General features: G+C 41.9%; 1 protein-coding gene across 3 annotated transcripts in view; it reads right to left on the minus strand.

Annotated features, from left to right (window-relative positions):
• Nucleotides 1–799: 799 nt before the first annotated feature.
• SHLD1 (shieldin complex subunit 1) overlaps nucleotides 800–15,562 on the minus strand; it is an 89,271-nt gene continuing 74,508 nt past the window's right edge. For all 3 annotated transcript variants that reach the window (XM_077116140.1, XM_077116128.1, XM_077116129.1), the window contains exon 3: nucleotides 800–1,638. In XM_077116140.1, coding sequence (XP_076972255.1) covers nucleotides 1,196–1,638 — 443 coding nt within the window. In that variant the 3' untranslated portion in view covers nucleotides 800–1,195. The remainder of the gene's footprint in view (nucleotides 1,639–15,562) is intronic.

The following is a 15,562-nucleotide window of genomic DNA, read 5'->3' on the forward strand; positions in this document are numbered from 1 at the left end:
GCTCGGGACATGACCGCAGGGCAGCCATCTGTCGGCAGGGCCTGCCCAGGCTATTTAAAGCAGAGCCAAGGCCTGCCCGTAGGGCAGCATGGCAAGGGGCGCCTGCTCCGGGTAAGCGTGTGCAGAAGGGGCTCAGGGTGCCAGAAGCAATGACAGGACTGGGTGAGGGTGGCACAGGGTGCTGGTGGCAGGCAAATGTCCAGAGAGGTGGGTGGCTAGTGCTTAGGCAAGTCGTTCCTCTTTCTCCTCCATGACACATGACGAGCCATCACGCCAGCCCCGCTCACCACAACCATGCTGACTTGTTTTCTTCTCACCTCGACTCATGGAGACGAAGAGTTCTTTTGTTTTTATTTTTAATAAGAGAATTTTAGCCATTATTTTTGATGGTCCAAGCATTCCCTCCACACCCAGTTAATATGCTAAAACAGGGAACTGCGGCTTCTGAGGGGAGGCAAGGGTATGACTAAGATGTGACATACTGCTCAGAACTGTATTCAGAGCTTTGCATTACTTGGGGACATATGTTCTCAGTCACGTGGCCTCAGCTTTTACAACTGAGTTTAATCCTTCTCACCTGACTCAGAGGAAGTGTGCACCTTTCAAAACACCGATTTGCGGATGGTGCGATGGTGGCTCAGTGGCAGAATTCTCACCTGCCATGCTAGAAACCTGGGTTCAATTCCTGGTGCCTACCCATGCAAAAACAAAAACAAACAAACAAAAAAAACACACACAGATTTGCCAGAGGCCTATTCTCTTAGGCCGGGTCTCCCAAAAGTAGATGCTAAGTCAAGGATCCAGGCACAGGGCTTTATTAAAGGAGGCGCTCCCCGGAGCCACCAGCAAGGGAGGAGGCAGCCAGCAGAAGGGGAGACACTGAGCCTCCTCACAGCACCGCCTTCCCTGCGGGCAGGAAGCTGGGCTTCTGGACTCCCAAACCAGCCAGTCTCTGGCCTCAGGTTATGTGGAGCAGGGCTGGGAGGTGGGGAGGCCAGGGCTGTAAAACTCCCAGACCCTGTGGGCTCCCCGCAAGGGCTGGGCCGGCCCCACTGCCTCTCCCAGGTGTCGGCCTCCAGCTGAGGGGCACACAGTGGCTGGGGGGGGGGGGGCAGAGGGACCCCAGGGGAATGTGGGTGGCACTGAAGGGTGGGCCCCTGAGCTCCAGCACCAGTCGTGTCTGCTCTCTCCCCAGCTATGGGTCTTGCACCCTGTTCTGCTGCAAGAGGAAATGAATAATATCTTTTGAAAGTCCCGGGGTTGGCTTTAAGTCATGGGGAGATGCACTTCCTTCCCCGGGTGGGTAGAAGCTGGTGCCCCTGGGAGGCTCCTGCAGGACGGAGCAGCCGTCCCGGCTGAGGATGACCCTGGCCACCTGGAAACTGCGGAGGGCATAGGTTTGGCCCTCCCAGCCCTTCAGCTCGGTGATTTTCTGAGACAGGCACTGGCAGACGGCCGCTGAGAGGGGGTTTCCAGAGGCCAGCTGCGGACGGCCGAAAGCTTCGTAGAATCTATCCAGGGATTTCCGAAGTCCGTCCTCCTCCTCCTTGGTCTCCGGCTGGTCTTTCACAGAAGGGTCAAGCCAGAAGTTCTCAGAGGTCCAGGAACCATTTTGTTCCACATCTGGGTTACTGGTGTCTGAAGGACAAAACACATTGCCATACGCAGTCACATGAGAAAAATATCAGAAAGCAAGTCAAGAACAGAGGATGTCTCTTTTGAGCTCACACCCTGTCCATACCCTGCTCCCGGGCAACCTGCGAGGGGCCTCACCCCACGAGGGGGCTGACCTGCAGAGCCGGCTGACTTCGGAGCTGGTTCCCAGCACACAGGGTTATGGCAACAGTTTGCTCACAATGAGAACATCTTATGTGCATGGACCAGGCATTCTTTTTTTTTTTTTTTCTAAGGCTCTTTTATATCTTCATTGACAAATCTTCACACACATACAGTCCATGCATGGTATACAATCAGTGGCCCACAATATCATCACATAGTTGTGTATTCATCCTCATGGTCATTTTTTAGAACATTTCCATCACTCCAGAAAAAGAAATCAAGAGAAAAAAGGAAAAACTCATATATCTCATGCCCCTTACCCCTCCCTCTCATTAAGCACTACTATTTCCATCAACCCAATTTATTTTACCCCTTACCCCCCAATTATTTATTTATTTATTATCCATCTATTTTTACTCATCTGTCCATACCCTGGATAAAGGGAGCATTAAAGACAAGGTTTTCACAATCACACAGTCACACTGTAAAAGCTATATAACTATAAAAATTGTCTTCTAGAATCACGGCTACTGGAACACAGCTCAACAGTTTCAGGTACTTCCCTCCAGCCACTCCAATACACCATAAACTAAAAACAGATATCTATATAATGCATTAAGAATAACCTCCAGGATAACCTCTCGACTCTCTCAGCCACTGACACTTTATTTCTCATTTCTCTCTTCCCTCTTTTGGTCAAGAAGGCTCTATCAATTCCATGATGCTCGGTCCCGGCTCATGCCAGTTCTTGGCAAGGCATTTTTAACCTGAGGTTGTTGTATGTAAATTCAGGGTGACTATGAACTTGGATGGGAAAAAAAAAATCCTGTCTTTATTTTCACTAACATCTACTTGAAATTAAGCATTTCCTTCCATGAAGAATGAAGGCAAGAAACCACAGTATTAGCAGTAGTACTCACAACTTTGTGACCAATAGAAATCACAGGAATTTTCACATCACATTATAACTTGTTGCAGATATTCTGAAATATCATTTATACCCATCACTACTCTGAAATTACTACAATTATTAGTTATTATTTAAGCAGTGATTAAAAAGCATATATTTAGCACTATATCATAAATTTAAATATATTTTAATAACTACATTTCAATATTTTTTCCATATTAATCCTATATATTTTATTTTACACATGTAAAAACATTATCCTGGGAGAAGGCGGACAGGTTTCCCCAGATGCCCAAGGAATCCGTGGCCACAAGCACAGTGAAGACCACTGATTTTGACAGTTTTGAACATTTACACAGTTCAAACATTTTTCCCCATTCACTACAATCCCATAGATTGATTATCTCTAAATTAAAAGCACCATCTTTGTATTTTTTTAAAGAAGGAGTAACAGATAAACTGAGTGATTTAATAAGAGACAGTAAGAAATTAGGACTGAAGCCAAATTCTAGTCCTTGATTTAACTTTTTGTACCACTATAGGCATAACTAATTCTTTTTTAAAAATTTTTATTTTAATGTTTTTATTGTGAAACATAACATATATACCAAAAAAAATTTTAAGTTACATTTTAACAAGTAGTTACAGAAGAGATTCCAAAGTTTTGTATGGGTTACCATTCCACAATTTCAGGTTTTTCCTTCTAGCTGCTCCAAAACACTGGAGGCCAAAAGAAATAACACAGTGATTCAGTCGCCATACTCATTTGTTAAATCCTATCTTCTCTGTCGTAACTTCTCTTTCTCCTTTGATCCTTCTCCTGTTCTATAGGGATCTTTGGGCTATGCCCATTCTAAATTTCGCATGTTGAAAAGGAGTGTCAACAACATAGGATAGGGGTATGGACTTAGTTGATATTCTTGGATAGTCTTGAAACCCTCTGGACTTCAGTCCTTATCTGGCCTAGGAGCCCTCTGGAGGTTATAGGTTTCACAAAAGTAAACCCAGTGCATGAAACTCTTGCAGTGTCTCAGTTAGAGCCCTGGGTGTTCTTCAGAGTTAATAGGAATGATGTTGGTTGGGACCTGACAGCATTAGCAGTGTTTAGCTGAAGCTTGCATACGATTAGCCTACAGAATAACCTCTCAACTCTGTTTGATCCCTCTTAGTCACTGATACCTTGTTTTGTTACATTTCTTTCTCCTCTTTTAGGTCTGGAAGGCGTTGTCGATCCCATGTTACAAAGGCTAGGGTCATCCCAGGGAGTCACGTCCCATGTGGTCAGGGAGAGTTTCACCCTTGTCCCACATAGAGGGAGGGCAGTGGTTTCACTTGCAGAGTTGGGCTTAGAGAGAGAGGGGCCATGTCTGAGCAACAAAAGGGGCTTCTTGGAAGCAACTCTTAGGCCTAATTATAGGTAGTCTTAGCTCCTCCACTACAAAATAAGTTGTATAAGGGTAAGCCTTAAAATCAAGAGCTTGGTCTATTTTCTTGGGAGTCCCTAACGTTTGAGAAAGTACCAGGGGCTTCCGAGATGGGAAAGTTTAATAGTTATATATTTATTTCTCTAGTCCCTTAAGGGACTCTACCAATACTTTTTAATTATCAGAAAAACTGATTCTATTAATTTTAAGAATCAACTAATCCTTTTTTAAAAAACATTTTTTAGTGTTAAATATAACATATCAATGAAAGGGAGGGGTAAGGGGTATGGTATATATGAATTTTTTTCTGTTTTCTTTTTATTTCTTTTTCTGAATAGATGCAAATGTTCTAAGAAATGAGCATGATGATGAATATGCAACTATGTGATGATACTGTGAATTACTGATTATATATGTAGAACAGAATGATCAAAAGTTAAGAATGTTTGCGTTTGGTGTTTTTTGGTATTTTAAAAAAAATTTAAAAATGAAAAAATATATATATAACATATATACAAAGAAAAGAAAAAAAGAAAGAAAAAGCAATGATTTCCAAAGTACACTTCAACAAGTAGTTACAGAACAGATTTCAGAGTTTGTTACAGGTTACCATTCTACTATTTCAGATTTTTCTTTCTAGCTGCTACAAAACACTGGAGGCTAGAAGAAATTTTTTTTCTTTTTTGTGAAAAATAACATATATATAAAAAAGCCCTAAGTTTCAAAGCACATTGTAACAATTAGTTGTAGAACAGATTTCAAAGTTTGGAATGGGTTTCACAATTTTTTAGGTTTTTAGTTCTGGCTGCTCTAAGGTACTGAAGACTAAAAGAAATAGCAATACAGTGATTCAGCACTCATACTCATTTGTTAAAACCTACCTTCTCTGTATAACTCCACCATCACCTTGGATCTTTCTCCCACTCTTTAGGGGTATTTGGGCTATTCCCATTCTAACTTTTTCATGTTGGAAGGGGCTGTCGATAATATGGGATAGGGAGATGGAACTAGTTGATGTTCTGGAGAGGCTGGTCTCTCAGCATTTCAGGACACAATCAACTAATTCTTAAAATAGGGATCTCTTTGGTCTTTTGAAACACAAGGCTCTCCTAGCAAGACATTCTAGGAAATATTCTGTATAAATAATTAATTTGCATGTTGCAGAATTCCTTATGTAGCCACAAATTTTATTCTTTAAAATTTTATCATTTAAATCAAAATATTAGTTAAAAATATTACATTTTATTTTTTCTGCTCTGATATAAATTTTAACAAACTCACTAGCTTTGACTACCTCCACTCCACTCCAACACCATTAGTATCTATAATAAAAATATGTTTACTTGCTCAATGATGAAGAAAAGTATGTGATACAGTGGGTAGAATGACAGAAAGGAAGGCAGGACTTTGGTTTCAACCCTCGTTCTCTACCACCTAGATATGTCATTTTGGCCAGGCCATATAACCTTTCTGGATGTCAACTTTATCATCTACAAAACAAGGTTTTCACTGAATGCTCTCTCTCTTGAGCTTTCTATATCTTCTCTGGCAATAAATGGAACAAAAAAAAAGTATGTAAATGGGACAAAAAAAAGTATTAAAAGAAAGAATTAGAGCATCCAATGGAAATGCAGACATATGTGGGCCTGCACATGGACAAGCATTCATAGATTCAACACCCATTTATAAAATCAGATACAAACATAACTCACTACTAGTTGCTACAAAATGTATAGAAGGATGGGGAAGGCCATGTCTCTTATCTGATATACTTGGAACTTAACTCGGAAGAGGAGATATACTTCTAAACACTAAAAACAACTGAAAAATAATCATAGATATACGTCAACACACAAAAATGTGATAATATTAACTGCGGATACTGCAGATTCAAAGGACCAATGCAGGGCGAGATAAAGGTCAGCCGTGCAGAATTAGTGAGGGAGCCTCTTTGGAAGAGGTTACTTGCAAATGTATTATGAAATGTGATAGAAACAGAAAAGGAAGGTCAATGAACAAAAAGGCCAGTGTCAGAGAGAAACAGAAACAAAACCACTCTATTGCTAGTGTCAATTATCATTGTCTACCAGCTGGCCCTACTTTCAGTGGCCTGAGACCCAGCCTGGAAGTGGAAGGAAAGAGAGAACCCACAGAGTGCCCGGGAAGCTACCATAGTCACCTCGGCAACAAAGGGGACTATGCTTTTTGAAGAATCCGTCCAGTAGCAAGGACAGTGATTCCACTCTACCGGCATCTAGTAAGCCTAACGCTATGTCCCAGGTTCCTCACACACAAAAAAGAAAAAGAAAAAGAACTTCCCTTGATGCTGCTCTGCTCAGAGCTCCTACCTAGCTCTTCTGCCTGCCTTCATCTCTATGTCTCATTGCAGGTCTGAGCCTCCTTGATGGGGAGAAGGTGAAGGAGGCAGAGGCTGGTTTCTTTTTGGTCCTGATGTCAGAGGAGCAGCAGGAGAGGAGTTCCTGGCCTCTCGACTTGGGATGGTCAGCATATATTCCAATAACTGATCATTAGGTTCTATAATGTGAAAGGAGATGCGGATGGACAGAGTGGGAAGTTGGGAGTTGTTAAAGCAGAGTGATTTTAACATAGACTCCAAAGTCAAACAGACCCAAGTTGAAATCCATGCTCTGCCAAGTTCAAGGGTGTGATCCTGTTACTTATCCTCATCGAGGTACAATCTCATGTGCAAAATGGGGAAGCAAATAAAGCACTTAGGCCATCTTGAAGAAATAGCTTATTCCAGGGCTGGTGATGGGAAAGTTCAAAATAAGCTTGGAATGACTTAATGTTTTAGAAAGTAAGGAAGTGTTCAAAGAGTTAAGCGAGAGCAGAGGCCAGCTCGAAGGGGATCCCAGCAGCTATATCTGGAACAACTGGAGCACCCAATGAGGGTCACAGATTAAAGTCCATTGATTAAAATAAGAAAACCCGGAATCCATAAAATAACTGAAAGCTTCATAGGACCAGGATATTAAAATAGTCTCAGAGCACCTCCCCATAAAATAATTTCATAGAGGGAGGCCTGGCAGATATCATCTTCAACAAATAATCAAAGTGAGCAGCACTATAATGGGACAAATCAAATCCATGTGCCAACTCATTAAATCATTTGGAAGACAATGTCACCTCTCTTATAGTCCTGCCAGTAGTGCATTACCTGAACCCAATTATGAGATAGCGCCAGACAAACCCAAATTGAAAGGCATTCTACAGAATAACTGGCCTATACTCTAAAAAAGTATCAAGTTCATGAAAATCAAGGAAAGACTGAGTAACTGTTCCAGACTGAAGGACTAAAGAAAAAGGACCACAAAATACAACATGCAATTTTGAACTGGATTCTTTTGCTATGAAGGACATTATTAGGACAGCTGGGGAAACTTGAATGGGGTCTGAGAATTAGATGTTAGTAATGTCTCACAGTTTTTATTTCCTGATTTGGATGGTTTCATTGGGGTTATGTAGGAGAATGTCCTTGTTTGTAGGAAATTCTGGGGTGATGGGGGCATCCAGTTGGCAACTTACACTCAATTCATGAAAGAAAGTTCTTTGAACTGTACTTGCAAGTTTTCTGAGTTTCAGAGTGTTTTGAAGAATGAAAACAACCCTCTGGAGGGATACATTTTGAAACTTCCTTTGGTGACCTATTTTAATATTAAAACAAACAAAGCCTTAGTCCAGGGCTTGGCAAACAGCACTTGCCTAAGCAAGGGGAGTGAGGTGGGATGGCAAAAAGAGAGGGGACAAGGGTTCCCACAATAGTAAGATGAGGAGTCCCTTCCCACGATCTTCCCTCTGGGTGATCTGGTCCTGGGGTGGTAAGGCAGAAGAATGGGCACTTTAAAAAGGGTCCACAGGAGGGGTGGGTAGAGAGGAGGGAGATTCCCAGCAGTAACACTGAGGACGGAGCATTCCTGAAACTTCCACTGGAGGCAGCCATTTATACACAACACTCCCGGTGGCATATCATGTTCTTAGTAACTAGCCAGTACACTTCAATAGGCAGGTTTTTGCCTTTTCATCTGAGTTTCAATTTTAGGCTTCATTTAATTTGAACTCTCAAAATTCAGTGTCCTTCAAAGAATCTAAAAAAGTAGGTTATCTCTACTTTTCATGCAAATACCCAGCAGACTACACATATCTTCAAAGAAGCCACCCTGTCCCTTTTTAGAAGAACAGAATGACAAGGGTTGAATCAGATATTACCTTGGTTCTTTTGAACACTGCCTCCAGACCATTTCAGTCTTTGATTTTCTTTTAAAATTTGCTTTACTATCAACTACAAAGCCATCCTTCTAGACACATGGCTGTTGTGGCCTTTTGGGTAAGGCTTCTTACTTCTCCTTTGCTCATGCACCCATGTGTGGAAGGACTGGTGGGTCTCTGATAACTCAGTGCCTGCTCAGTGGTACATCCTACAGCTATATTCAAATCTCACCTGATTCTGCTTGTAGACATAGCCCAAATCCAGAGGGTTCTCAACTGGGAACAGTAATGCCCACTCTAGGGAGAGTGTGCAGATGTTTTTGCATTGGTGATTGGAGAGTGCTATTTGCGTTTAGAAGAGTGGGTCAAAGATGCTAAACATCCTATATGACACTGAACAGCCCATACAACAAAGAACTGTCCTTCCCCCAAATGTCAATAGTTCCCCAAAGAGGAATGCCGGCTCAAAGAATGGCCTCTGGAAGAGTAGGAAGTAAATACTGTATCCCACTGCACTGTAATTTATCTATTTACCTTGAGCTCCCCAAAGCACCTTTGACATTCTTCCCCATTCCCCTCTGGCTAGTACCTAGTCCTGTTATCCATTCTTCCCTTCTCAGACCTCCAGGTGACATTCTTTTCTCAGGAAGGTCCCTGGTTCCAATGGTTCTGGCATTATCTAAATCAGGTGAGACTCCCCCTTTTAATTTCAATATGCTTTCTATCATGAATAGGACGTCTTTAGGAATTTACTTTTAAAATTTACCAGAAAAAAAGGACAGGGTTTGATTTCACAGTGCTTTTGCATGCATTGTTTCAAGGTATCCATTTGTTAATGTTTCTTTGGCCCAAGAGAGAAGAAATAACAGGTAGATGTTTGAGGTTCTTATGAATCCAAAATATTTTTGCATCTTTAGGAGCTGTAGATGCTCATTTGAATTCATTAATCCAAGACAACCAATTAGCAGGGAGGGTTTGTGATCAATAGTTGCGTTCTGTGAGAGATACAATTATCCTGTAAATATCCAGATGTCTACTAAGGGAATTTTCCAGAGAATCTTTATCTCTATGAAACATTTTAGCCCTCTGTGGTAGCTAGATTCAGTTGTAAATTTGACCAGGTGAAGGCACCTAGTTCTGTTGCTGTGGACATAAGCCAATGGCATGTGAACCTCATCTGTTGCTGATTACATCTGCAGTCGGCTAGGAAGTGTGCCTGCTGCAATGAATGATGTTTGACTTAATTGGCTGGTGCTAAAATGAGAGACTCAAGGTAGCACAGCCCAAGTAGCTCAGCATACCTCATCTCAGCACTCACAGCTCAGCCCAGGCCAGGCCTTTGGAGATGCAGAAAGAAATCACCCTGGGGAAAGTTGCTGGAACCCAGAGGCCTGGAGAGAAGGCCAGCAGAGATCACCTTGTGCCTTTCCACGTAAGAAAGAACCTCAGTTGAAAGTTAGCTGCCTTTCTTCTGAAGAACTAATGAAATAAATCCCTTTTATTAATAGCCAATCTGTTTCTGGTATGTTGCATTCTGGCAGCTAGCAAACTAGAACACCCTCAAATTTAACATTTCTGCTAAATGGGTTTGATATTTAGAATGCTGTCTCCTTCAAGCATTTGCCTCAATAGCCGCCCACCATGCTTTATTTCTCTAGAGTTTCTTTTACTAGCAACTACTAATTAGGAGGCTCTGTGGTTTTAAGGCTGTACAGGGTCCAAAGAAATCTAAGACAATAAAAAATATGGAAAATTATCAGGGTTTAAGGAATGATGGCATGTGTGGCTTGTACAGTCTCTTATGTGGCTTGGATGGGAAGCTTCCCCTCTCTCACGCACTGCATGGCATTCTCCTAGGTTCCTAGCCCTGCTGCCTTGGTTTTTCCATTGGAGACACCCTGCTTTCTGAGTGGCTCTGGAAGAAAAGTCATGAATGGGAGACCTTGTCACCAATGGTCACTTTTACCACACTTTGAGACATTGACTTTTGTGCAAGAGTCAGACTTCCAGGCCTCACAGCACCCTGGACAGGTTGTCTCCAGGTTGACATCACCATTTTTAGTATAGCAGGGTCCATAGCCCATGGATTTGGGATCTCGCGCTGTTGGGCTGCCTCCTCCAGCTCTAGACCTCACTTTCTTTCCTTTCATACCCTCTTCTATTTCTTTCCTTCCTGCCACCCCACTCCAGGTTCTGTGATAATATGGAGGAATAAAAAGGATCAGTGGATAAACAGGACTAAGTCCTTCCTCTAGTTCCACAGACTGGAGTGGAGCTACGCCTCTATCTGCATTACTGCCTTGAAAATCTCCTTCTTCCCTGATCCTTGAACACATCAAACAAGCTCCCTCTTCAGAATCTTTGCACTTGCATCTGAAGGTGCATGGAAAATGCTTCCTCCATATATCTGCATGATTTGTCCCTTCACCTCTTTCAGTTCTCTGCTCAGATGTTACCTTTTCAATGAGGCCTTTTGTATCAGTCAGGATGGGGTAGTTTATGCTACATAATAAACATGCCCCAAATTTCAGTGGCATAAAATAACAAAGGACTACTTCTCATTACAGGTAGATCTAGTCATCGTGGTCCTTATCCTGAGACCCAGACTGAGGGAGGAGCGACTATCTGAACACTGCTTAGTGACTGTAGCAGTGGGAAAAGAGCACATGGTGAAGCAGGCAGTGACTAGCAAAGCTTCTGTCACTTCTGCCCACATTTCACTGGCCAATGTTAGACGCAAGGTTAAGCCTGATTTCAAAAGGGTGAGAAGGAAAACCCTTCTGTAATTACATTTACAATGTTGTATCACTGAATTGTATAATCAAAATTGGATAAAATGGAAAACTGTAGGTTGTGTATCAGTTACCAGAATTTTAAAAACAAACAAAAAACAACCAAAGAACTGTAAAACAATAAGAACAACAAACACAAGAATATAGGTGGGGAAGATGAAGACTATATGTTTACTCTATTTTTTATTAAAAAATATAAGTAATTAAATGATTTTTTCTTTTGTCATGAAGCAATGAGGACTTAAGTCATGAGACAGTATAATACCTATGAATGAGACAAGCTCCTGGGACAAACTGGAGGTTGGGGGTCAACCAAGGATATAGGACAAGAGTCAAAGATGCAAAGAAACTTTGCTGCACCTCATTTATAATAATGAAAACTTAGGAACTAAATATGCATTAGTTAATTACATTTTGGCCAATACAAATGATTTAAGTCTTTAAAGAATAATAAATTATAGGAAGCTCAATATATATAGTGAGAAAAGCTGAACATAAACTTGTATTCAGTCTCATGTTTTTTTTGTAACAGACAAAATTGGTGAAGAATAATTCAGACTACCAGAGCTTCCCAGAGCATACTATTTAAAACTGCATTTCCCTCATTCCTCTGGGCCCTGGCTGTCCCTATCTCTTTTCTCTACCTTATATGTCTTTATAAATCTAATACTGTATTAGTTAGGGTTCTCTAGAGAAACAGGATCAACAGGAAATATTTGTAAATAAAAAATTTATAAAAGTGTATTGTATAACCATGGGAATGTAGAGTCCCAAATCTGTAGGGTAGGCTGTGAAGCTAATGATTCCGATAGAGGGTCTGGACGAACTCCACAGGAGAGGCTCGCCAGCTGAAGCAGGAAGAGAGCCTGTCTCTTCTGAATCCTCCTTAGAAGGCTTCCAGTGATTAGATTAAGCATCACTCATTGCAGAAGACACGCCCCTTGGCTGATTACAAATGGAATCAGCTGTGGATGCAGCCAACGTGATCATGATTTAATTCTATGAAATGTCCTCATAGCAACAGACAGGCCAGCACTTGCCCAATCAGACAAACAGGTACCACCACCTGGCCAAGTTGACATATGAACCTGACCATGACAAATACTATCTAATAATAAATGCAATATAATACATAATTATATATCACAGCATAAATTAGTAGATATTTATATATACGCACACACACATATTTACACATATGATTTGTTTATTTATTGTCTAACTTCCCCTATGCTATGGACTTTTTTGGGGGGGAGAGGCAGTGCATAGTCTGGGAATCAAACCTGGGTCTCCTGCCTGGAAGGTGAAACCACTTCTACCACTGAACCACCTGTCCCCTATGCTATGAGATAAGGATTTTTGTCTTATAACCTGCTCCACTGCCCAAAACACTGCCTAGCACATGGTAGATACTCTGTATAATTTTACAGTTTTCATGCTTTGTTTTATTTGACAAGTTTTATTTTCACAGGAGTAAAGACTTCCTTATTGTACATCTAATAAAGTCAGAACCCTATGTACTGAGCACACTTACGGAATGAACTAGTGAGTAAGTGAAATTAACACTAGCATCTTGCTTCTGAATGGGACATGGAAGCAACAGAAGTAAGAGCAGCCAAATTCTTATCTATTCCCGAAACACAGTGTGCTCAAGGATATCTTCTAAAGACTAACAAAGTTTGAGGACGATTTTTAAAAATTTTATAATAGCAGTAAAAAATAAGGGATTCCAGGTGCGAGGGTAGTTCAGAGGTAGAATTCTTGCCTGCCAAGTGGGAGACATGGGTACGATTCCCGGCCTATGCACTTCCCAAACAAACAAACATACAAAAAACCAAACCAAAAAAGAAAAATTCAACAAATAGTGCTGCAATAAGGGGACGCTCACATGAAAAAAGGATAAAACGTTACCCCCACCATACAGCATACAAAAAAAAGGAATGCCACGTAGTACAATGAAAGGTGATCTGAGCAACATATCGTGCATGTAGATCTGTACTGTCCAGTGGGGAAGCCACTAGCCACATGTGGCTACTGAACACTGGAAATGTGCTGGTCCCAACTGAGTTCTAAGTATAAAATCACACCAGATTTTAAAGACTTAGTATGGAAAAAATTTTTTTAATATCTCATTAATAGTTTTTAAATATTACCTGTTGAAATGATAATGCTTTGGATGTACTGTCAAATAAAATATATTGTTAAACATTAATTTTTAAATGTAGCTGCAGAAAATTTAAAATCACATATTGGCTTGCATTATATTACTATTAGACAGTGCTGGTCTAGACTTTATAGTTCTGATTTAAGAAAGTTTTGACTCCACTGGTGATACATTTCCAAATCCAGGCTCTTTCCTGAAGGTTCTGTTTTGGCTCATGGAGATCAGATGACATTCTGGAGGCAGCCAGGATGAAGCTCTGCTGTAACAGAATGTCCCCCGCTGGTTCAAGAAGCATGAGATGCTCCATGCCTGGTCTGTCAGTGCCTTACTGTCCTGCCTCTGCCAGCTACCCCTGGGAACCACTCCTGTAGGGACATAAGTACCAGCTTTTTAAAGAGGCCTTGTTGCCTCTGCTCCTCGGACTCCGTCAATATTTATGGAACATCTACTGTCCAAGGCATGGGGCTTGGCCCAGGGATGGATGGCCAAGGTCCAGGAAGCACAAGCCCTATAAAGCTAAGATGAGTGGGTAATACTGGAACTGGAAAGATGACTCATCTTTAGACAGATGATGCAAAGGAATAAAACTGTACCAGGGGCAAGGGATGGACGCGGGAATGCCCCAGAAGGTAGTGTGGGATAATCAGGCAAAGACAGAGAATTCTTACAAGAGACGAGAGGCTGGGGCAAGGGTCTACAGGGCCTGGATGGCAGGTAAATGTTCCTGGAAACCATCTAGCTTCAGGCATTCATTACTGAAAAGACATGTGTTCCAATCCAGCTCTTGGGGAGGCTTGGATCAGGGCAGCCCGAAGGCCAAAGAACACACGAGGCAGCAAGTTAGACATGGATTTTAATTAGGACTTACAAACAGAAGAGGGTCTTCCACGGTGGCGGCCGGCTATGGAAATGGAAGCTAATACTCTGCAAAGGGGATGTGGGAGTGCAAGGGTTTACAAGGCCTTAGGACAAGGGTGTGTGTGAGTACAGAATTTCAGCAGGGCCTCCTGACACAGGGGTTAGTTATCAACAGGGATCAAGGGAGGGGAGTTTCATGCCTTGTTTAGTGCATTCTTTCCTGCTGAGAAAGATGACCTTTAATGTCAGCCCCTGTCACGTAGGCAGCCACATGGAATGACCTGCTTTCAATGTGGAGGGGGATCCTGGGCCCTGGACCCTACAATGTGTTATTTCTAGGGTGACCAGCAGTGACTAGCATGACTGGGAGGTTTGTCCAGGGCAGTCCTGGTTTAGGTTTGTTATCTCTATTACTTATGAACAGCACCCTCTTTTACTCTCAGAAGTGCCCTGGATCACAGGATATCATCACATGTCATCGTAGCTAAACCTGGGGCTGTGGGAGTGGGGCAGGGCCGTCTTGATTAATGGTGAGATGTTCCCACTGCACATCCTTGCACCCTGAGGGGCTGAGATTGTTGCTGAGAATCTTCCAGTCCTTGGTATAAATAATAAGGTGCCTGCAGATTTTTGTTTTGTTATTTTGCTGAATCTTTTATGGATTTGTTCTACTGTACTCCAGACAATCCTCCTTTGTTTTCTCTGTTTTTCACAATTGGCTTTTCTCCCGCTCCCTCACTGTTCAAGAAGCTTCTGATTACTGCCTGGCAAGTGAAGGTCTCTATCTCCTCTACCCTCTCAGCAGGTCCTTTCATTCCTCCTTCTGGTTTTGCCCAGTTTTCCTCCCTGTGTGATAAGACCAGCAGTGGCGTTCTAAAAAACCTTATTTTCTATCTTATTAATAACATAAAACTAATGACAAAAGAAAAATCAAGAAGCTTAAGCCTCCTTCGGCCTGACAGTGTCCCCCCATCCATGGATTATACAGTTTAGAGTTTGCAAGCATGCCTTTAAAGGACAAAAAAAACACACAAAGAGGTGGAGTGTAGATATCAAAATATATTTAATCCAAATGAACACTTCAAATGGATGGATGGTTTGGTCAGGTGCTTTTGAAAACACTGTCTCTCCCTCTGTGCTTGTTTACATCTGAAAGCTAAAACTGGATGACTCACCCCAGGGAAGAGGTGGCATATGCTGTCACCCTTCATCCTAACGATGAACAGATGCAACGGGCAGAGGACAGGGTCTTCTAAAAGGCAACTGCTGAGGAATAAAATGAATGCTGGGAAAAAACAAAGATACGCGATGGGGCCCAGGGCAATGTAATAAGTAGACAATGTCTACTGTCTTGGTTTGTAAGCTATCTTACTTTAACCCTGCACTTTATATTTCTCTTAAGAAATCA

This window comes from Tamandua tetradactyla, chromosome 1 (genome assembly GCF_023851605.1).
Source record: "Tamandua tetradactyla isolate mTamTet1 chromosome 1, mTamTet1.pri, whole genome shotgun sequence".
Taxonomy (NCBI): Eukaryota; Metazoa; Chordata; class Mammalia; order Pilosa; family Myrmecophagidae; genus Tamandua; species Tamandua tetradactyla.